General features: G+C 43.8%; 2 protein-coding genes across 2 annotated transcripts; one reads left to right on the plus strand and one right to left on the minus strand.

The window, feature by feature from the left end:
- Positions 1 to 685: 685 nt before the first annotated feature.
- Positions 686 to 15,115, plus strand: dpysl2a (dihydropyrimidinase like 2a; the record flags this gene model as incomplete). The annotated part of the gene is made up of 14 exons (XM_080004669.1): positions 686 to 727; positions 3,497 to 3,585; positions 4,267 to 4,451; positions 4,658 to 4,822; positions 5,314 to 5,375; positions 5,493 to 5,573; positions 5,669 to 5,737; positions 7,615 to 7,735; positions 7,846 to 8,002; positions 8,572 to 8,713; positions 8,918 to 9,088; positions 12,428 to 12,607; positions 12,728 to 12,920; positions 14,737 to 15,115. 14 exons carry the CDS (start codon positions 686 to 688, stop codon positions 14,826 to 14,828), a joined length of 1,749 nt encoding a protein of 582 aa, XP_079860795.1. The 3' UTR covers positions 14,829 to 15,115.
- Positions 15,116 to 18,939: 3,824 nt separating this feature from the next.
- On the minus strand, positions 18,940 to 22,690 carry adra1aa (adrenoceptor alpha 1Aa; the record flags this gene model as incomplete). Its single annotated transcript, XM_080004544.1, is given in 3 exon segments — positions 18,940 to 19,496; positions 21,792 to 22,671; positions 22,673 to 22,690. Coding segments are annotated over 3 exon segments (1,455 nt in total).
- Between the last annotated feature and the right edge of the window lie 2,202 nt (positions 22,691 to 24,892).

Here is a 24,892-nt window from a genome sequence, read left to right on the forward strand (position 1 = left end):
ACCAGTCCTCATTTTAGCTTCACTTTTGAACTGGCTCGGACCAAAACACGGGGTTAGTGATTACACGTCGAAGCCGGGGACGGATTTGTTTCACAGAGGTTTTTGTTAAAAAGCTGAAGAAGAACGAATCATCTCTCGGATCATTATGTTGGTCAGACTCTAACGATGGGGACGGAAGTGAAAAATGTTTGAGATAATGTTCAACAATAATAGCAATAATAATAACAACAATAATAACACTAATAATGATAATAATTAAGTAATCAAAACAGTACAGGTGTGGCAATAAACTTAAAAAAAGTAGTAAAGGTGCCTCAGGTTTGGGCAGACATTCCAACGGCGACTGAACGATCCAGAGCGGTCGAGCAGGGCGGGGCAGTGCGCATGCGCGGTCTCCCTTTTTTTTTTGTGGCTGCCTTTCTCGTCGCTGCCCGTTTGGTCTTCGGGGACCTGCACCGGTAGAATTGCATCCACCCGTGGGTTTGCTTCGCGAGCGTGTATCGCCCAAAACCCGCACGGCGTTGATCGTAATTCCGCGGAAACCCCCCCCCCCCCCCCCCCAGGAAGAATCTGCTCGCTTGGGAAAACGAATTAGCCCAGAGGCGTCGACTGGTTTGGCCACCGGAGCATCCATTCCTTTCATTAGCTAGCTCGTGTTAGCCCAGAGGCAAGGCAGCGTCCAGACATGTCAGGTTACCAGGGCAAGAAGAACATCCCACGGATCACGGTGAGTGTTGGGTGATTATTATTATTATTTTTTTTTTAATTCAAATATCTTTTTCACTCGTGGTGTGAGGGCGAACGCTCCAAACGTGTCCACCCAGAGGATTAGCTCGCTAGCCTGCCGCTGCTAAGCCTTCCATTCATTGTGGCTGTCAGCAGCTAGAATCACCCTCCACCAGTCAGACTGGAACCAGAGACCATTAGGACCGGTGGTATTACCAGTCGATGGCAGCATGCTCCTTCTGGTCCCAGTGGAAGTATTTTTTAGGTATTTTCTTTGTTAGGCTGGGATTTCGTGTTTTGCTCCTATGCAACGTTCTGCTCTGCAGTATGTGGGCTGCACCTTGCAGATGGAGAGGCAGGTTCACTGTGTTTTACTCTGTTTGCTTTTATGTGTTTTGTAATACTGCACTGCTGCTGTTTTTGGCCCATATTTCAACTTTCAAATCCCACTGCATTGTTTCTATTTTTATTTTATTTTACCGGGACAGCCAAATTGAGATTGTTTTTGACATTTGATTTGTCAAGAGGGCCTTTGACCAAGAAAAGCAGCGCACAAAATCCAAAACATACGGACATAAAGTGAAAACATATAGATGTAAAGAAAGATTATTGAAAAATGCACGTTCATATTGAAACAGGTCACAAAATCCGTTTTTTATAATCTGAAGGTGAAATTAAATACTCAGGTTTTAGGTCTTAATGTAATTCTTTCCAAGAGGATGGAGCATTAGAGCTGAGAGCTGCCTTGCCGAAATCTGATATTACCCGTGGAACCTGGTAATGAACAAAGTTATTGGAGTTATTTGTGCATCCAAATGTCATCATCAGTATTAGTTATTGAGAGACAATTAATGTTGTAGTTACAATCTGCTTGGGGTACTCATGTGGGAAAAGTGCCCCTTTTTTGCAGGATTTTAAACCTGCGTGTCCTGTTCTGCCCGACCAAAAAGAACATCGTAGTTAAATGTGGTAAAATCTCTTCTGGGAAGTAGGTCACCGCTCAACAGCCACCCAAAATCACTCGCTCTGAGCTTCGATTGAGTACAGAGGCGTATGGCCTTGTAGTGTTTAATATCACCCAAACTATCTACTATCTTTTCGAGGATTTGAAGTGATTCAAGGGGCCCTCGATATTGTGCATAGAAAATATATATGGAGCTGTCAATTTCCTCTTTCAGGTGGATGTAGTACCATCAGCTTTAAGCCTCTCACATTTCTGGCATCACAAGGAAATGGCAAAACTTCCACTGCATCCTCAGGGAGCCTTTAGTCAGATGGAGACAGCTTTTCTTGTTTCGACATGTAGAACACATTTTCAGTCCGTGGAAACCTGTCATGAAGAATCTGGCTCAGGCTTTGGTCCTGAACTACACCATCATTACTGGATACACTGAAGCTCACCTGCTCAGTGTTCACCTATTGCCAGGGGTTATAATGAATGGCTATTTGGGATTTGGGTAGGGTACCAACTCAGTGTGGGTTCTAAATTGTAGTATCTTCAATTTAATGCTAAAGAAGCAAACCGGTCCCTCAAACTAGACTAGGCCGGGTCATTTACTCCATTTTTGTGACCATTTATTCCACTCATTATGCTTGCATACAGTGTTCAGAGGTTCTTGATGGTATAGGGATGTTTGAGTGATTTCAAGACATTTTAAATCTTATATAATGCTAAAGCAGGAGATATCAAGTTTACCTCCCGTGTGTGGCCTCCCTTGTCCGTACATTTAATGATAATACTTTGACCACTTGGTCTGTCTGACCCACTTAGGAGAATAATGGCCGCTCCGATCACGTGAATACAACCACAGTTTTACGAGGCCTAATGTATTCTCCCACTTCATGTGCACTCCACTCTCTGACCATTAGTGATTGAATGTCTGTTCCTGCAGGGTTTGTCTCCATCAGCTGTCGTGGCTGATGGAGACCCTACTGTATGAGGTGGAAAAGGCAGCTTAGCATGCGCATTTTCTATCCTGCAGACTCATTGAGTTGTCATTCTACTGAAAAAAGTATACATTTGGGGCGGCCTCTTTATTAATTGTGGTGTACCCTCTAAATCTCTGCCTTTTCTAAATGAGTTGCATAAGAAATCTGACCCACTTGACAAAGGAAGTGTGATATGGATTTATTTTCATTCAGCACCGTTGTTCTCACTATGGTTTTTATTAGCAATTTCACAACTTCAGTGGCATTCCCCATGTTCTCAAAATGGTCATCCTTAGTAGGATTGTCTCGATCATCAATCTTTATTTGATGATTAACTGTCATACAAATTATTTTGTTTTCTGTCCATTTCATCATTGATTATAGTATAACCCTATACTAGTGTAATGATACAGTCTACCTATTGCTGTAGACTGTGCTATTGACAATGAACATTGGAATTTACATTTTTGAGTAGACAGTTCATTTTCCTCAACCAAACTGATGAAAACATGCCAATACACTATTTGTTGCACCATTTCTAACATAATTTTAAAATTTCCTCAATATTTACATGGAAACATGGATTGTGGAATCTGACCATTTTACAAAATGATTCTGCTCAGCTTAAATAATTGACAGCTCTATTCTTAAGTACTTGAGGTGATGACGGTATGTGGAGAAAGGTTAATGCCAGCCACAAACCAATTACTATTGAAAAAAACTTAAAAATCCACCAGGTGTTTTTGATCTTGAGAAACAAAAACTTCTCTTCTGTGTTTATCAGTGGGTAGTTACACTTTTAGATTTTTGAATGACTTGGCATGCTCTCTTCTTCTTTCAGAGTGACCGGCTCCTGGTCAAAGGGGCCAAGATAGTGAACGATGATCAGTCGTTCTTGGCTGACATCTACATGGAAGATGGAGTCATCAAGTGAGTGAGAGAGAAATAGATTAAAAGATCTCACTGATATTAACGCTGTCATATGACAAGAAGGAGCCTTGGGCATGATTAGATATAGACACTGTAAAACTGTTAAAGTGCCTATATGCTCCCAATAAACAAACAGAACTTTTCAAGCAAAAAGAAACTACCCAAAATGTGTGTTATTATTCAGTATACTCAGGGCATTCTAATTCCTTTCTGTCATCTATTTCTTTTCCTTTGGAAAGATTAAAATGTGTACTTGAAAATGTGAGAGGAAGGCATTTTGATGTGACTACCTTCATGAAAAAATCCATTACCAATTGTGTTATTTACAGCAAAAGGTTTCAGTAGTCTATACTTGTAACCTCAAAGAAACCCTTCTGTGCCTGTGTACAATTTGCATAATTTAGCAACTGCACATGTCAAAGAATCCCATGTTAAGCTCTTAAGAACAAAAGTAAGACAATTACAAGATAAGTTGAACTCTTTTCCAGTTTATTTTCAATTTTCAACAGTGTTAACCAGTGGCTCGCCTTCACAAAGTTCTTTCTTCATATAGTTTATTGCCTCTATTTTTTCCTCACTTTTTATTGTAAATTTCAATTCCAACTTTAGATAGTATTTCTTTTTACGTTTTCTTTGGTCCTTTTTATATCTTCTGTTTTTCCCCCCGTCCTCCCCTCCCAGGCAGATAGGTGAAAACCTGATCGTCCCGGGGGGAGTGAAGACCATCGAGGCCCAGGGGAGGATGGTGATGCCCGGGGGCATTGACGTGCACACCCGCTTCCAGATGCCGGACCGAGGCATGGTGGCAGCCGACGACTTCTACCAGGGCACCCGTGCGGCCTTGTCCGGGGGGACCACCATGATCAGTACTGACCCTAAAAAAAAAAAAAAATCTAATATTCACAAACGTTTTTTTTTGTTTTTTTTCCTTTATTATTTGCCCAGGAACATATAGCAATACTGTTGCCAGTGTGATATCCTTGTCTTATAATGTGCCTGCGGTGAAGCATATGATTCGATTTTACAGTTGTTTGTGCACAGCAAATGGCCACCTGCCTGTTTTTGTTTACAGTCGACCATGTGGTGCCGGAGCCCGGCGTCAGCCTCATCGCCGCTTTCAACCAGTGGAGGGAGTGGGCCGACAGCAAGTCCTGCTGCGACTACTCGCTGCACATCGACATTACTGAGTGGCACAAGGGCATCCAGGAAGAAATGGAGAGCCTGGTGAAGGACCACGGTAAGGCAGACAACCTTCTCTGCCCAATTGTTTTTTTTAATAATTTCTAGATTTACACACGGCACAACCATGCTGTGGGCTTAGCAGCTGTCCAAGCTTAAACACTCGACGCAGGTCACCGCTCCACCTGCTACTCAGGCAAATTCAAGCTGGAAAATTGTCTGTTTTTTCCCTGCATCTGAATCGAGTGTCTAATTAAAAACCCAATTTTACTCTTTTTGCTCTATCCATGCCATCACCCTTTTCAGAAGCTTTCTAAACTGCACGCATGGCTAGTGTAAAATGATTGTAGGTTATTCCTTTTTTATTTTTTTCCCCTCCCATTGCCCTGGAGTGAACAATCACTTTACACAGCCAGGATAACAAACTAAATGGCTTAACAGTTGTGATTTATAATATTTTTTTGAGTTTTGCTTTCCTCTCTGTTCTGGATTTCTCGTTCGCTTTATTCCGCCCTTGGCTTTTTTCTCTCATAAGTTTTCTATCTTCAGGTGTCAACTCTTTCCTCGTCTATTTGGCTTATAAGGATGTTTTCCAACTTTCTGACTCTCAGGTATGCTTGGCTAACGTCTTCGTTGTCATTGAGTTTACTTGTCTTGGTTTATTGCTCTGGAGCTGTGTACCAGCATTTAGTGTTTGACACCTGACCTTTGACCTTATCCTCCTGCAGATGTACGAGGTGTTCAGCGTCATCAGAGACCTGGGAGCCATTGCACAGGTGCATGCCGAAAATGGAGACATCATCGCGGAGGTAATGGAAGCACAGATAATCCAATCCAGGCGTGACTTTGATTTGGATGCGGGTGCCTCTGGATATTTAGCGCTTATGTTTTTATCACACTTCAGGAGCAGCGGCGCATTCTGGAGCTGGGCATCACCGGGCCCGAGGGTCACGTGCTTAGCCGCCCAGAGGAGGTAACGCTCTTCTAAGAAAACTCTTTGTGAGGTTTGGTTCAGTTTAAACTCTGAAGCCAGAAGAGGTAAGAATACACCGATCAGCCACAACATTAATACCACCTGCCTTATATTCTGTAGCTTTCCCTTGTGCCACCGAAACAGCTCTGACCCATTGAGGCATGGACTCCACAAGACCTCTGGAGGTGTCCTGTGGTATCTGGTTAGCAGCAGATCCTTTAGTCCTGTAAGTTGCGAGGCGGGGCCACCATTGATCGGGTTTGTTGTTCCAGCACATCCCACTGATGCTCGGATTGAGATCTTGGGGATTTGGAGGCCAGGTCAACACCTTGAACTCTTTGTCATGTTCCTCAAACCATTCCTGAACAATTTTTGCAGTGTGGCAGGGCACATTATCCTGCTGAAAGAGGCCCCTGCCATCAGGGAATACCGTTGCCATGAAGGGGTGTACCTGGTCTGCAACAATGCTTAGGTAGGTTGTACGTGTCAAAGTTACATCCACATGAATGCCAGGACCCAAGGTTTCCCAGCAGAGCATTGCCGAGAGCATCACACTGTTCCACTGTTCCGCTTGCCTTCTGATGGTGCTTTTGGCGGTGGACAGGGGTCAGCATGGGCACTCTGACCAGTCTGCAGCTACACAGCCCCAAACGCAGCAAGCTGTGATGCTCTGTGTGCTCTGACACCTTTCTATCATAGCAGCATTAACTTTTTCAGCAATTTCTGTAGAGCTGGCCCCTAAAAGTCGACGAGTCTAATCACTAGTCGGAAACCCGTCAGTCGACTGAGATTCTCAGGCATTCGTTTCTTTGGGGTTTCTTTTGTCAGTCAGTGTGCATGACAATAACAGGATAAAACCAACACAACCTCACAAAAAAGCACAGGGATAACATTTCAATAAAACAAATTAGAAATTAGAGGAATTATAAATATATTTTTAAAGGCGAACACGCCTCTCCATGCGCCCCGAATGCCATGCCCCGTTTCGCCAAATAAATCTTTGGAGCACGGAGGAACGGGCCACGAGTAGGGATGGGTATCGTTAAGATTTTAACAGTACCACACCATTATCGATCCTGCTTATAGATCTGGTACTTTAGCGGTACTCTTATCTGTAATTGTATTTATTTTTTTATTTTTTAAGATAAAAACTCAAACTAATTCTGACCATTATGATGATTTTCTGCGCAATACACAAGGAGCGGGTGGTCAGGGAACAATCTGCCCCCTTGTCTCCTCATGCGTGTGTAACAGCCAAGCAGACAGAGCCGGCCCCGCCCACCTCGCACATATCTCCATTCCGGTGATAGAGAGAGAGATGTCTCTTCTGATAATAGAGCACATGCTTCTTAGACGAATATCATGTTATGCAAGTTAGAAACTGTGTTATTGCAAGTTAGAAATGGGTTATTTAGCCTTAATATTAAGAAGAAAATTTTTCTTAATTTCTCCCATACCGTTAACAGTACCGGTAACGTCAGAGCTTATCTCTACTACGGTCTTCAATAATTTAGCTCCAGGGCAGGTTTAATACCCTTCCTCTGAACCTTATATATACCGGGAACACCCTACAAGACCTGTTGTTTTGGAGATGCTCTGACCCAGTCGTCCAGCCGTCACAATTTGGCCCTTGTCAAAGTTGTTCAGATCCTTATGCTTGCCCATTTTTCCTGCTTCCAACATCGATCCATGTTATTTACTTCACCCGTCAGTGGTTTTAGTGTTGTGGCTGATAGGTGTATAATGTAATGTTTAACACATGTCGTCATAATTGAAAATAAAATGGAAACCAGCAGATGAGACTGGAAGTGTTCCATATGCTAGCATGCTTAGCTTAACTTATGAGTGTGCGTGTGTGTGTGTGTCCTGTTCTCCAGGTGGAAGCGGAGGCGGTCAATCGCTCGGTCACTGTGGCCAATCAGACCAACTGTCCACTTTACATCACCAAGGTGATGAGCAAGAGTGCCGCTGATGTCATCGCCAATGCCAGGAAAAAGGGTGAGCACGGCAAACTTTTTATTTTTCGTTATTTTTCCACCACTTCTCTCTGCACGACACCTTTTCTGTTACGAACTGACCAAGTCGGGATGTCCTGTGCACCACAATAGGTGTTGTGGTTTACGGAGAGCCCATATCGGCCAGCTTGGGCACGGACGGCACCCATTACTGGAGCAAAAACTGGGCCAAGGCAGCGGCCTACGTCACCTCTCCGCCGCTCAGCCCCGATCCCACCACCCCAGACTACCTCAGCTCCCTCCTCTCCTGGTAGGTGCTCCATGGCATGGCCTTAATCTAGCAGGGACTTGGTAGGAGGCCTGCATTTACCAGGTCACAGTTAAAGGTCCCATACTGTGACGATTTCTACAATTTCAGCATTTTTATGTCGTTCTAACCTTATATATTTTTTCCAAACGGAAATCACTCATGCAGAGACTTTGTCTCCTCCAGCTGAGCAGGTGGTTTCAGTGCTTGTTCATATTTTTCCTCCTGCCCTGGGTTGATCAACTGTCTGATCAAGAGTGACAGGAGAGCCCTGCTGCCTCTAATACGGAATCTGCCTCACACCTGAGGCCCGATGTGATTCACTTGTTTTTTATGGGGATTTATTTTTCCCCAGAGGAAAAACTCTTAAATTACATGGGAAAGATTTTCCAGCCCTATTGGGGAAGCATTTGGAGAAAGCGAAATGATATGGGACCAGCGTGGTATAACAGGATATATCATCGGCATGTAATACTATATAATATTACAATATAATATTGGCTATGTCCAATGCTTTTGTTTGCCCTTGTCAAATGTATGATCCACTTAACCGTCTTGTTTCCTGTTCCTAGTGGGGACCTGCAGGTGACTGGAAGTGCCCACTGCACTTTCCACACCTCTCAACGTGCTGTGGGCAAAGACAACTTCACCCTGATCCCTGAGGGAACCAATGGCACCGAGGAGAGGATGTCTCTTATTTGGGACAAATGTGTGGTAAGGGGCTTTCTTTGTTGGGAGTATTTTTTTTTTATTCGTCCTTTTTCATCCCATACCTAATTTTCCAAACATAGCAATCAATTATGTACGGTTCTAGAATTTATATGTACAGTTCTAATATACAAACAAAGACAAAGTCACCATGTGTATTTAAGTATTTGTACCTCATGTTTGTAAACCTCTGCCCCTCTGTCCAACAAGGTGTCTGGTAAGATGGATGAGAACCAGTTTGTGTCGGTGACCAGCACCAATGCGGCCAAGATCTTCAATCTGTACCCCCGCAAGGGTCGCATCGCTGTGGGTTCAGACGCTGACCTGGTACTGTGGGACCCAGACGTCACGAAGATCATCTCAGCCAAGAGCCACAGCCTGGTGAGAGGTCAAGAGTTATTTGAACGTTAAAATCCTGACGGTCTGACTGCATCCCGACCCCCCAGCTGCCAAGGGGCCCTGACTGGGCCACCGTGGCTTTGTCTTGCAACTCCCATTGTAGTGTTCAGTTATGATGTATACATTACTATCATTGTTATTTTTTACCTTCACATCATTCATCGTGAATCTCAGTCCTGAAACAGCAGCAGGTTATGGGTTGTACGAGACCGGTAGTAAGGCATCTCTGAAAATTCAGAAACTCAGTAGCTTACAGGCTGTATTTAGGGAGCCTGGGCTGTTTTTGGTCTTGTTTTAGTTTCAGTTTGTGTAGCCTATTTTGGGGCATTTTTTTATTCGCTGGATTTGGGATAAAAATAGATCATTCTCCACAATCTATCCATTGTAAATTTGAGCAGTGATGAAAAATGAACTCAGATCAAAAAGCTTTACACACTGCTACCAAAGTATATTATTTTTTTGGTTTTGGTTTATTATTGTTTGTTGCCCTTATGTATTATTAAAAAGAACACAAAATATGGATACTAGGGGAGGTTAGCCTCCATAATGTAGTCAATAGTGGTAGAAAACATGAATCTATGTTGTGTACATGGATTTATTATCAATCTAATGATTACATTTTTGGAACATAGATTTATTATAAATGTAATTATTGTATGGACATCAATTTTTTTATCAGCATGAATATTATATTAATGATAATAAATCGGTCTATACACAGACAGCAATTTTTGTACCCATGTTTCCTTATGGCAGAATTACGTCCCTGTAACTGTACTACTCTGTTGCATGTACAGATCATTTGCATGCCATTATTTGATAGGAATTCATTTGAATTACTACCCTCTGCATGCACAGTGCATTCTCCCATCTTATGTGCAGAGCCCTTTTCCGTAATTTAGTATGAAGATAGCGGTGTCATATTAAATTAGAGATTGTAAATCCAAGACACTGGCCATTACCAACCATGTTATCTCACAAAAGAAAGGGGCGAAATATTGTTCCAAATTTAAGCTAAATAATCACAATAAATGACATGGTACATGCAGCCTGTGCTAATAACCCCTTTATAACCATGGTATTCCCATTAATTTCCATAAATTCACGTTAAATCTGTTCAGCTCACACAGTCAGAGTTGGGATATCTAATTGACGAGCACTTTGTCCTGCTTTTTTTTTTTTTTTTTTTGTTGAATTAATCAGTTTCGTTGGATGAAAGGGACCTACTGTAAGGGCTTGGGTTCATTAAAAGGACACAAATCAGATTTTATGTTTTGGATGATCTCAGGAGTGAGGGTTCTGGAACGTTGTATGAGTTACAGCACTTTTTTATGGGCAGTTGAACTCTTTTGAACAGATATAGGGACATTTAGGTAAATTTTCAGGTTAGCAACCCTGAATAATATATAGAAATATTGAAAGAAGGGTGAGATGAATCAGTACAAATAACAAAAAAGCAAATTGAAGAAAGCTATAATTACCACACCATAAAGAGACAGAGTAGACAGGCATGTTAAAATATGTTATATATTATTTTGTTTTTGTTGCTTTATGCAGTATACAGTAATTTGAGCCTCCTTTTTATTAGATTTTTTTCCTCCTACAAATCACCTTTTTGCCTCAGAACTTGCATGAAATGGAATGGTCATTTTTTACTCTATGCATACCTTTCTTTATATGGCACATTGGCAACTGTATATATTGTGGTATTACCAAAATAATTGCATGGAAGACCGACTGCATTGTGAGGCAGAGGGCTTGTTGTGAGACAGGATCTATCCTTGATTTCTCGCTGAAATGTGCTGGTCCCCCACACACCCCCAAAAAAGTCTCCTGGGTGTGTGTTGAAATGGCTTCAGTGCAATTTGTCTCCAGTTCGAGACTCCTTTAAAGCTCCCCACTAAGATCTAATGGAACAGGCCTGAGAACAAACAAAAACCGCTGAAGAGCGTGTCATATTTTTCGGCAAAAAGATTATGTTCTCTGAAAACGCAATGCCTGCGTGATGAAGCTTGTGCCCCAAATGAAGCTCTGCCATTTTATGTTAATGACTTTCCATTGACATCTATATTGCCTCTTATATAACAGGATAGCTGCCTAAGCGGTCCATCATGGCACTCAAAATCCTTTATGAATGAACATTGGTCAGTGACAGCATTTCCTTAACATAGGGAGGGCCAAAAATCTTATCACAACGTTTTTTTAAATATTGTAAATAAATATAATTTTAAATATCAATGTCAATAATTATCACAATATGTATTTAATATTATATAATATTATAATAATAATTATGTTCAATTCACAGTTTTAAGTGTATTCTCATGGCTTAACAGTAAACAATGAATAAATAAAATAATAAATATGCAAACAAAAACAGATGAATAAGTAATATATATTATATCAATTTAAATACATAATATAATCATCATTGTCATCTGAGAACAGTCCAAAAAATTCCTGAATCTGCGCTCTGTGATTATATGCGGGGATGTTTGGAGCGGACCGAGGGACGCTGTCCAACCAACCCCCCCCAAACACCGGTCAGGCGAGTGGCTGTTCGTGTCACATGGTTGTTTCTCTGCTGTACGATTTGGCTGTTCGTGTCTTTGTAGGGAGAGGAAAACCGACTCCAAAAACTGTATCAAAAATAAATCTCACAAATTGGTCATCGTTTTTCGTGAAGATTTTATTGTGAGAATTATCGAGATTGTTTTAATCTGTTTTAATGGAGATTGTTTGTGTTTGGCCAATGGTGTACTTAGGTTTTAGAATCACTTTTAAAAACAACTACCCTTTTATAAAATGCCAAAACGCCTACAAATCTACACACAGGCTTGTGATGCACACAATTGTGCAAAAGTAAGATTGATAAATGAGGGCCCCGGCTGTTTCTAATGGAAACACATTTGGCATTCACGCTCTTTCCTTAATATGGTGTTGTGGCTCATTAGGTTATTTCACTGGAGAAATGACTTGACACTTGTAAATGTGTTCTGTGAGGCTGGGGAAAAAGCTGATTCTATCCCCTTCAGTGTCCAGGAAGCAAAGCTCAGTCACACTGTTCTGTCACCTGAGGGCAGGTTGTGGTTGTGTGAGTTTCTGCATTGAACCTTTTTAGCCTTTTTTATCTATTGATGGCTTGGAATACATTAGTAATTTATTATTATGATAGAAATCTCACTATCAAACTACCCAAGAGCCCACTCTTGTCTCGACCGAAGTTATCTTGAATCAATGGCAACAAGTATGAAATCTTATTTCCTGATGTCAGGTGGTGGTCTTTATCGTCCTCATTCAGACCCTTCTTCTTCTCCCCAGGCTGTGGAGTACAACATATTTGAGGGTATGGAAGTGCGTGGAGGGCCTCTGGTGGTGATCAGCCAAGGCAAGCTGGTGCTGGAGGAAGGCAGCCTCCACACCACGGAGGGCTGCGGGCGCTACATCAGCCGCAAGACCTTCCCAGACTACGTATACAAGAGGATAAAGGCCCGCAGCAGGGTGAGATTTTTGTCTAATTAAAAAAAAAAAAAAAAACTTGCGAACCTCCTCAAATCAATGTCCATGAGAAACAAAAGCGAAGCTCTCAAACTAACAACGGATGGTGTGCATGGGTTCCAGCTGACGGAATTGCGGGGCGTCCCCAGAGGCCAGTATGACGGGCCAGTGTGTGAGGTGACCCCGACACCCAAGGTGATGTACACCGTCTCCTCGGCCAAGACATCGCCCGCCAAGCAGCAGCAGCAGCAGCAGCAGCAGCAGGCGGCTCCGCAGCCCATGCGTAACCTCCACCAGTCCGGCTTCAGCCTCTCCGGTAAGTGCCACCACCAGTTTTCCCAAACGTCTGTAATTCACAGTCCTTCTCAAATGTGTTGCCAGCTATAAGTTGTTTGTGGTTGTATTTTTGTTTTCTTAGGGCTGTCAAAGTGAATGCGTTAATAACTTTTATGGACAGCAGCAGCGCCAAGAGCCAAAGTGCTACAACTCAATGCACTGCTTTTTAATTGGTAAAATCTTTCTTTTAGTAAATTTTAAACTTGCTATTTATTTCTATTAACTACACCAATATCATGCGATTAAATATGATTAAATACACCAATTACATGCGATTAAATGTCGATTAAATACGCCGATATAGTGGAAACCACTTATACTGTAGTGATCACATCTGTGATGTGTAGGTGAAATTCATTACTATAAGCAGATGATTATTTTAACTGATTTTTTTTCTCGTAGAGATTTAATTGACATTTGTAGATTTATTAGATGAATATAAAGTAATGAAACGGATAGCATCGCTATTTACTGAATTTTGTTGACTGTTTCAAAATAGTAAGTACAGCTATTTCAAATGCTTCTCATATTACTGTACAAATTAATGACCGTACTGGCTGTACTGTGTATAAGTCAAATACATTGTAATACAATACAGTACAGAATAAAATAGACCTTACTGTAGTTCAAACTATAATTAGGCTATATGCTAAAACAGTATTGTGCTGTTTACAAATACATTAACAGTCATACAAATACTTGACTAAGCCACAGCTTTGCAATCGTTTCAGTGCGTTTCTAAATCTTTAACAGGCCTGAAAATAAACTGTAGGAAATCACGGCTGAACTGGTAGCAGAGTTTGGGTAAAAAAAAAAGGTATTCATAAAATATTCTGGTCTTATAACGACAAAGAAATTAGGCTACCTCTGATTTGTGTGCCGATTCTGCGCCGCCTGGAAAAGTGTCCATTGATGCCTAAATCATGGTTTTATCCGTCTCCGCCCCCTCCTCGCTGCCGGCAGTATGGTACCCGTACCAAAGCTTTCTCATCTCTGTGATGATATTCTCATTAGTAGCAGGCTCCGTTACAGGGGTGCTGTCGTCGGTTGCGATCCACTGCTCAAACTCCTCGCTACTGATCTCGGCAGGTGGATCAACAGTTTTTGGTCCCTCCTCGGGTGACATGACCAGGCCTCCTCTCCTCCAGGAATTTTTTTTATTTTTATTATTTATTGCGGAGGCCCCCACATCAGCCTGGGCATCCTGTTCCGCCCCCACCCCCCAGTCGGTACCGTGACATCATAGCATTGTGATGACAGTGTGACGTCGGAACACAGGCATATATGAAAGCCAGGCAGAAACACACGCAGACAATCGGATCCCGTCTCAGACTCACTACCATCTCCTTCCCTCCGCCTCGTCACTGCCCTTGAGAAAGCACAATCTGTGATTTTATTCATGTTATTCGTGTATGCGTACAGTGTAGGAGCTATATCAACGCTATTAACAGGTTATTTGAATCTGCATGGATTGAAGACAGGACGTACAGTACGTTACAGTACAGTAAAGTACGTTAATCTGCGTACTTCTGCACTGCTCCACAGTTTCACACCACTTCTATTAAAGATACCTAAAGTGCGCTCCTGTACTTTTTGCGAGAGTGTTGAGCTTGCTGCATAGCCACGTACCTCTCCACGTGGTGAGGGCAGAAGATGTCTGCGGCAGTAGCTCTGCTCCCCTCATCAATTTGGTGCAATACAGTGCAATTTATTGTTTTAATCATGTGACAGCCCTAATTCTTTTTTTATTTATTTTTATCCTCCTGAGCTTTAAACGTCAAATGTCAATTTTTCAGGCGCCCAAGTCGACGACAACATTCCCCGTCGCACCACCCAGCGCATCGTCGCTCCACCCGGCGGGAAAACCAACATCACCAGCCTCGGCTAAAAGCTATTACCCCTTCAACACTGAACACGGGGTGCATGGGAACACGGGACCGGATGCCATTTAATAAATAAATAAATAAATAAATAATAATAAAAAATATACCCTCACATCTCACCCGGTCCCGGCAACAGACTCCTGTTGCTTCGACTCAACTGCACTCCAGCACCACCACCACCACCACCCTCCCCCACCCCCCCTTAAAAAAACCACTCCATCCAGTTTCTCATGCCACATCACCTGTTTGTTTTGAATCTTCCATTTTGCCATATTCCATGTTCTGCTTTCAAGGAAGGGTCAAGTGAATTGAGACAGCTACTTCACAGTTGTTGCGTTTTTTTTTTTTTGGTTATTTTTTTTTTAATAGTCCATTACAATTTGTCTTGTTTAAATGGTTTACATTTGTTTTTAAATGTTTAAAAAAATTTTACTCTGTGTAATGTAAACTATGTAGTTGCCTTCTTGGTCAGAACCTGGTGATATGTCCAAGATGTCATGCAGCATTGGGAACAACAGAATGTGTTTACGGTTTCTCCTTTGTCATATACATTTCTTCAAGTACTTCAAGAATGATGGTGTTTGGGATCAACCACCTTTTTTTTTTTTTTTTAAATAATAGATTAAATCTGAAGGGTATTTTATTTTGTTGCTGTGAAATATTCAAAAGTTAAATCTCTTGAAACTCAGTGTGAAGATTTAGACTTTTGTTTATTGTTCGTTGGGGGTCTTGACCCTATGTACAACTGAACAATTCACTTCAGTCTTCCTTTTTGTCTCATAGTTGCACTTTCTCCTTTATTATTATTATTGTTGTTTTTTTTTTTTATAATTTTATTATTGTTTTAGGATTGTGAATAATTTTATTGAGCCAGGGTATAAAATATTAGCTCTTGAGATTGTTTTGTTTGCAATGCACTGACTGCACTAAAGAGTTTTTAGTTTTAGGGTTTAAACTAATTCAGCCCTTGATATAGGAAGCTCTTACGAACAAAAAGGCACGGAACGACTTTGTCTTTCTTTCGTAGTTAAAGGCATCGACCTGTTTGATTCATTTCATCCTTATTTCTACTGCATTTTATAGACGGTTGCTAGGGCAACATGCTTCCAAGAAATCACACTGCTGTTTATTGTTATTTAAATCTGTCGGCGTAGAGCTGAGAAGGAGTTTGCCCACAACGCTCTCTGCACCTGGTGCTATACAACCAACGCTGTGTACGTGCACATGGTGGTATACGTTCTCCTTTCTCCATCCAAACGCACGCAATTAGGAAGCTTCATCGTATCCAAGCTATGGGGGGGAGGGGGGGGGACAGACAGAGTTAGGGTTACTATGGGTTACTATGTCATGAGTTTGTCGAAAGTAGTCACGTTTTGCACCCGTAACGATCCAAATGGTGAATATGTATGTGAGGTTGCGACTTTATTTGTGCTGGATATGACTATTGATATGTTAAGGATATTTGTTAAACAAAAACCTACTTGCCTGCCTATTCTGTAAGATATTGATAGCACACTTGTCACAAGTCAAATGCATCGATGAAGGTTCTCCGAAGAGTTGGACGACAAAAACCACAAGCTCTGAAAACCTGATGAAAGGTGCTTTCCGTTTGTATATGAAATCCATTCCACTGTGCTGATGATGTGTCCGTTGTTCAAAATCGTTCTTAGACTAGCGCCTTCCCCCCCAAGTCCAATTAGTGTTGTGGATGAAATTCTGATGTCTAATCCTCCTCTGCTTAGCCTATGTTGTTCATACAGCAAACCAGGTAGGAAGTGCTCTGAATGACCTCTGTCACGCTAACTATTGTCTCTTCATTGCCTTGTCAAAGTGTAGGTTTCTAATGCCAAGGTAGTATGTGAAAAGAACTGAAAAAGGGAATAATTTTTCTTTTTATTATTCTTATTTTTGGGGTTTTGAGTTTTGATGTTAAGCACCATTGTTACCCCTCTGCCCCGACTAGTGTTTTATTCTTGGTTATGTATGTTCTCTATACCTACGGGGATTCGGGGGAATTGTAGGTCCTGACAGCATTCAATCCTATATGTGTTGTCTTAAGTGGATTCCAAAATAAAAATAAAGCTTGCTTGAAGCGTTGCTAGAGATGAATCATTTGACAAATCATATTTACTAAGGTTATCTGATTGTCCTTCGGTAGTTCATCTTGACCAAAATCTGAAAGAGTTCATGGGGAAAACATGTACAGCATTGACCACTAGGTGGAGCCCTGAGATATGGCAAAATACTCTCATTATCATGCCAAGACAGTTGTCCAGCAGCGGCATATACAGTAGGGTGAACTGGGTTTATCTCACTTATGTCACAGGGATGCAGCACCAACAAAAGCTTTTTGATTGGTTGGAGTGATGCCCTGTGGCTCTTCTGACAATTTGTCCAGTTAGAGTTTAACATGATGGACACATTGCCTAAACTGGAGCAGGGGGGGCATGATGTCCACTTGTATAGCCATCCAGGAGGGCTTTCAAACATAGGGATATTGGCTTGGCACCAACACAATCTGTATAAAGAAAACAACCTCGATCACACATGTTCACACTTTAATTCTGTTTCAAGATATCATCACCATTGGCTCAGGAGTTTTGACCTTTAGTGTTGATGGGAAATGCATGGATGCTGATAGATATACAGTAAATTCCTATGCACCTTTGTATGAATTTCATTGCAGGGCAAGGTTAGGCAAGCCAGCCAAAAATGAGGGGGATGGATCTTTTCTGTTCCCATCCGTCAAACTGACTCATGCAGAGTTAAAATATATATTGGTTGCATTCGCCGCATTCGAGGGGTGACTGATTTTTGAATAGCACACAGATATTCATAGTTAAATCACCTCTTTGGTGCAACGGCAAAGCTTGACACCGTCTTTCCTACTGTCTGCACAGCAGTGGTATGATTTACACGGTGGTGGACAATGACAAATGGAGCAGACGCTCTTCTTGAACCCTCCTTCTGAAAAAATAAATAAATAAATAAAAGCTGTCAACTCCTCTTCCAGGTCTTTCTTCGTTTCAGATAGATAGCACTTGATGCTTTGGGGGGGGGGGGGGGATTGTCTCAACAATGCCAGCTGTATCTGCTCCCTCTCGAGTTTCTAAAAGGAGTACATTGTGTGGCTACGGCCCATTTATATTAAAAAAAAAAAAAAGCCTCACGATAACAGATCGATACGAGCTGCAGATCTTGCCCTTTTGTTCTCTCACGTCTGATCGCAAACAGATGACACATAGATTGGTGCGCATACTGAACACGCCGAACCTCAACTTTTTTTTGGAACATCATTCATTAATTGGTACACAGTTCTGGCACCTTTCCTCATTGTGAGAAAGCGACTGGAAGTGACGGAGGCGACGGACGCTGCCTGGGAGGAGGATGTTTGAGACCCTGCATAAACATTACTTGGCATCTCTAAATCTGGCGTTTTTAAGAGGCTTGCGGACCATTAAGGATTGAGGTCAGAAACCACAAGGTCACTTAGATTTCCACATAAGTATATTAATGAATCCATCTGGCAGTGCTATGAGTCGAATTGTGGGAATGTGGGTGGCTGAGGTAAAACGTTTTAAAGGGATGGGTTTTTTTGTGTGTTCAGTGAATGAACCGACTGTGTCCCATGAATGTCCTGATGTTCCAATAATGCCCTCTTAATTCCCTTGTCTCACACACTCACACTGTATTGTAATGCGATTTCAAAGAGCACAGTCCCGACTCCACGCACAGATAAAACTCTGAAAATAACACCTGTGCAAATCCGGAGGATGATAAAAGAATGAGGAACATTCTCGGTGCGACGGATGATGCAATATACAAAGCAGCACGTCTGTTTTTGTTTGAGACCATTTCCACACCGTTCCAGATGAAGAGCTAATGTAAACATCGAACACATTGCCTCTGTCTCAGACGTTGACAAAGCTTAGAAAAGCTTATTTTTCTTTTTCTTTTTTTCTGACAGATATTTCAGTTGTACACGAACCGATCTGACAAGCCGTCATCGTTCCACTTTTCCAAGTCTCTTTAATTGTCCCCTATTAAAAAAAGGAACACAGGACCTTGAATCGGAATCTGATCGGTGACGAAGGGAAGAATAATAGTGATTAGTTGTCAGACAGGCTCTCCCTTTTCACTCAGGGAGAGTTGGTGGATCTTGATGGTGGGAAGGTTGCCGGGGACGTGGTTGGACTCCTGGGAGGGAGTCTCGTCGTCGAGGACGCAGCAGCACGTCCTCTGCAGGCTCCTCTGCAGCTTGGCCACCTTGGCCCGGCTGGTCTCCGCCGGCCCCTGTCCGTCCGCCGGGCTTCCCGAAAACCCCCTCCACTCTCTGCTGTCCCTGGAGGACGGCGTTCTGGACAGGGCGCCGGAGGAGGACTGGCTGAGGCAAGAGGGCTCTTTCCGGCCGTCCAGGCTCAGGGTGAGAGGATGGCCGTGGCCGTGGCCCTGGCTCTGAGCTGGACTCAGGTGGTGGTGGTGGTGGTGCCGGTGGTGGTGAGGTCTGGGGGTGATACGCAGACACCGGATCCCCAGCAGGCTCTGGAAAGCCTTCTTGAACTCCAGGTTGGAGCACGGGTAGATGATGGGGTTGATGCAGCTGTTGAAGTAGCCCAGCCAGAAGGTGATCTTGAAAACAGTATCAGAAGGTCTGTATTCAGGAAACATGGCGCCTGCATAGACATTAAATACAAGAGTTGATTGTCCCTGGTTATCAAGCAGCACACAAAATCTACAACCTAAGCAGATCCGCGTCGATTCCTGGACTCAATCATAATTAGAATATCTAGTTTTAGAACAAATACTTTAGATGAAGGTGAGTGAATATCAAACAAATGTTATCCCAGGCATGTGTCATATATAATGGTTTGCTTAATATCAGTTCCAGGGTGGATATCAGCGAAGGTTAGAACTTCACTTTCTTTTTCTTTCTTTCTGTTTTTGCCAATGATCAGTACGCATTCCTGCGTGTGAGTGGTCAGGCTGGTGGTGAAGCAGCGTGTTGGCGTGCACAGCCCCGGCGCCACCGCAAATGTAGGTGACTGCTCTCCTATGCAGTGGCTGCCAGTGGCACATTGAAATAATTAAATGTCTCACTCGGTGGAAGGCTGTGAAACTGGGCATCTATCTTGACAGATAGAAAAAGGCAGGGAGCTCGGCTCGTGAAATTCTTTATTGGACAGGCCATCGGAGACGGCTCCGACGTGGGCTTTTAAAAAATGAGATTGTGATGGGAAGATGGATAGCGCCAAGGGGTGGGGGGAGTTTGAGAGCAAATTATTTGGTGCCTTGCTATACTGTACATCTCATCCATTTCACCCCCTCCCACGGGGCCCAAAAACAACAGTTCTATTATTGGTTCTACACTTGATTGATTCATGTACGGGTTTAAAAATAAAAGGGTGGGGGGGGGGGAGTTATTGCAGCCCTTCAGATAATGCGTTATTGTATAAAATCCACAATAAGTGCACAGCACATGCAGAAAACGACTAGAAACCTCTATTGACTCACCACGTATTTATAAGCACCGCAACAAAAATATCCCGATAAATATGGCACTCTGAAAACAAAGGGCTCTGATTCATAATCACAGCCCTGATTAACTACAAACAATTTGATCAATTACCCAATGCTAATGTGAGCCGTGACTCAATGCTTTGGGTCGCGGTTTTGTGAAAGACGATGTCGAGGAGGGAACAGAGAGGACAACCTGGACATAAATATGAAGCTGAGACACGGGCCTCTGATCGAATCCCATTCCCATTTTGTAGGGCTGGCTGAGGTGGTTAATGTCAGAATCCATGTCAGACAATAATAAATACTCAATACCACAATACATTAAAACTGGGAGGGGAGGGAAAAGCTTTTGGGGGATTTCATGTTAATCCGATCTTCGTCCACAATGGTTCACGGTAATGGAGCAGGAAACCCGATAAATTAATAAAAAAAATCCTCCGCCAAACAGCCGCAGCTATATTTGAGAGCATGAGAATCCACGATGAATTCAAACCCCGGGCTGATAGGGGGCGGGACACTCTAGTTCTCTCTTCCCTCCTCTCTTCCAAACTGACGACACATTACCTCACAACGCACGTTAGGCATGACTCTGTGAGTTCTCTTTAATGATCCCTCCCCACGAACCGCCAGAAACCCAGGCGTCCTTGAAGCCGTCGAGACGGCTCGCGCCGATGACTTTCCTTGTTATTCCATGACGACGCTGACACTGATGACAAGCGAGCAGGAAGGTGACGTAGAGAAAGGGGGGGAGGAAGACGGTAGAAGGGAGACTCGAGACCTTGGACGCAGCGTCACCGCGCCCTTTTGTTTTCAGGGGGCGGGGTAAGAGCGCGGGCTGTCTGAGTCGCCATCTATTTATGGAGGGTCTCTTTGAATGGGAGTCCAAGGATAAGTGTCCCACTGGTCCACTGGTGGAATCACTTTCTGCTCGGTTCACCGTGGAGCTCATCCACATTACGGAATGCGGTTCTGTGCTCCCATCGGGGAAAAAAAACGGTTCAATTAACGTCATCAATCTATTACACTCACCTGCTCTCCGAGACGCTGGCTCGAGGAGCTCAATCTATGAATGGACTTGTGAAACGAAATCATGCAGATAAAAATTGATTTGTTCAAGGCCGATTGCTCATAAGTTCATCTCTTCCTTTGTGTGTTCTTGCTCTTATTAAACATTTATTTATTTGGTGTGATGAGCAGACGGATAGCCTATCGCTCATGAGAACTGTCAATACGGGAATTACTGGAATGAGATGTAAGGACCGAGGGGTTATTCTCTCAGTATATCATCCCGGAGCAATTGTAACCTTAATACAGTGGCTCGCTTCACTGAAGTGGCGAGACTATTCACAGCCGCCGCTCTGCTCTGAATACATTTTAGAGAGGGCTTAGTCGTGTTTGGCACACATCCCTATAGGGATCACGGACGAGAAGATTGACATTTAATTTCTCACCGATAGGCAGTGCTAGGAAGAAGGGCAGCCAGCACAGCACAAAGCAGCCGACCACAATGCCCAAGGTCTTGGCGGCCTTCTTCTCACGTGAGAACTTGAGCAGACGTAAGGCAAAATGTGTGCGGCTGCGGTCGGCCTCGTCCTCCGTGACGGCCGCATTGCCCCGGTGCATCCGGAGAGTGACGGACTCTGAGTCGGCCTTCTCCGTTTTGTGGCCCTCCCTGAGGTCCCGGCTCTCCCTGTGAGCCACCACGTACACCCGGCAGTACATGGCCAGGATGATGGCCAGAGGCAGGTAGAAGGAGCCTACGGCAGAGAAGATGGCGTAGCCCGGCTCCTCTGTGATCTTGCAGATGGACTCGTCCTCCGGTGCCGGTTCCTTCCACCCGAACAGGGGCCCGATGGAGATGATGATGGACAGCACCCACAGGGCCACCACAGCCAGCAGCGCCCTGCGCTCCGTCACCATGGCTGGGTAGCGCAGAGGGTAGCTGACGCCAATGTAGCGGTCCACGGAGATCACGCAGAGGCTCATGATGGATGCGGTGCAGCACAGGACGTCCACAGCTGCCCAAACATTACAAAAAACCCGCCCAAACACCCAGCGGTCCAGAATCTCAAATATGGCGGAGAAAGGCAGCACAGTGGAGCTCAGGAGCAGGTCGGCCACGGCCAGGTTGACTATGAAATAGTTGGTGACCGTGCGTAGCTGCCTGTGGCAGACGACTGAGAGGATGACCAGGATGTTCCCCACCACGCCGAACACGATGAAGCTGCCCAGCACCAAGCCCAGCGTCACGGCCTTGACCACGCTAAACTCCGGTGCTGATATCTGGCTGCAGTTGGAGCAGTTCTGACTCAGATGCTCCGAGCTCATATTTGTCCAGCGCAGGAACCATCTGTTCCAACACGGTCCTAATGCGCTGCACCCGCCCAATGCAGCAAAGGCAGAGTAAAGGACCGCGTCGCTTTGAGTTTTGTAAGGGAGAACGGGGGCATCAGAGCAGCCTAATGAAATCCATTAGAATAATGGTGACATTAAGTCTGTCCTGTCAAAACATAATTTGAATGATGGGGCCTCTGTCAGGGGAGCTATTACCTAAGCAGTGCATCAGGATAAAAAAAAAAAAGGATGCATGGAATAACATTAAGAGAAAAAGATAATCTCTGTTAAGGAAGAGAACCGAGTTGACATCAGGTAATCCATCTGAAAAGTTATGGAGCCGGGACAAAACATCCCCCAACAGAAAATGATGTTATCACAGCGTGAGGATGCCATGATGACAAAGGTGGGGCCTTGCGCGCGCCTCTATTGTCATCTCCGTACGTCTTCTAGAGCATTCCGGATGAAGTTGTGAAACGGAACGAGGGTCCACCATCTTTGAAGGAGTCAAGCTGCCGGAAAAGGTTGCGGGAGGGAGCTCGGCGACGGAGAGGACGTGGCATCCCGTCTGTGAAGACGCAGCTGGAGCCCCGGGTCGCCGATGCCGCGCTGGAGAGCTCGCCGCCTTTGAAAAGGGAGAGAGAGAGGGAGAGAGCGATCACAGAATGTCCTTGGTAAAATAAACAACAGCAGGATTTCAGTGATCGGGGGATCGATTTCGGTGTGTTCGCCGACAGAGACACCGAGATGCACCGATCATTTCGGAGCATTTGTCTTTTTCAGTCTGCCGTCGTTTCGTTTTCTACCCCCAGAGCTTCGAGGATTCGTCGAAAAACAGGCTACAATTACTGCCGTGATTGTCACCAATTCAATCCCAACGACATTCAGCATATCTTCTCTGCGTCACTCTCCCGACAGCGCGGAAGACGGAATTATCGCTCCTTGCGTCACGCCGCCTCCCACCTTTGCATTCATGAGCAAATCAATACATGAAATTGTAAGGTAATTGTATGAATGAATACGCACACTCCCCGCTGCATACGAAGAAGCGACCCACGGCGATGCTGACCAATTTGGCACCCCCGGGCGAGGTGCTCATGCCGTGCGGGTGGGAAGTAGGCAACAGCTGTGATCGCGGCGCAGTTTATTTGGCACGGTGCACCGCTCTAGTGGATGGAAGGCGGAGGTGACAAAGGTGATTGCCTAGACTGCCCGTGTCAGGAACTGTCAGTGATGGAGGCCAAGACAACAGGTGCTGTGACAATTTAGCATCTGCAAGACATTAACTTGCCAACAACTACCGTCTAAAGTAATAATCCAAGGAACACGGCTTCATGTGAGGCCAAACAAAATCAACTTTCGCGGTGACCCCCTGGTGATCCAAGGGAAAGTCTGAATTGTTTACTGATGTGAGTGACAGTAATGGAGGCTGATCCCTCGGCAGGGCTGACCCTATCACATTACTTTGAGCGAAAAAAGAGAGAATTGCATGTCTGGTCGGTGCTCAGGCTTCACAACAATGTCTCAGTCCCGCACAAACTCCCACCGTTTGACAGATGCGAAATTAATCTTGTCTTGCAGATTACGGGCATTTGTTATGCGGATGTTCCTTAACTAAACATAGATTACACGGCCACATGAGACCATTAAGAGTAGCGCGGCCATGCCGATGATTTGGGGATTTTGTTAAGCTGCTTTAGTTTAGTCCAAATTAAAAGTTCATCGGTGTTGTCCTCTTTTCCAATGGGTCCGTCTCAATTTCTCTATAATGGATGGGTCTTTCATGACCTGATATCTATCTACCTGTCTGTCTGTCTGTCCGTCTGTCTACATTTCTATCTACTTATGTATGTAATACTGACAGATGACAGATATCATAGACAGATAGACAAACCTACAGACAGACAGATAGATAGAATGATAGATAGATAGATAGATAGATAGATAGATAGATAGATAGATAGATAGATAGATAGATAGATAAGTAGATAGAGAGGGGGAGAGAGAGAGAGAAAGAGAGAGAGAGAGAGAGAGGGAGGACACAGACAACCCAAGCAGCCGAATAGTTGGATAAAACAGAAATGCAGTCCCCTCCAGCAGCACTCCCACTCTCCATCTCTTTTTTTAGCAACAGATCTATCTACCTTTCCCTGTGCCCTGCAATGCTCTGCTCTCCGCAGGCTGGACAGCCGTTAAACACTATTAATGAAGTACCGGC

This window comes from Zeus faber, assembly GCF_960531495.2.
Source record: "Zeus faber genome assembly, chromosome: 7".
Lineage (NCBI taxonomy): Eukaryota > Metazoa > Chordata > Actinopteri > Zeiformes > Zeidae > Zeus > Zeus faber.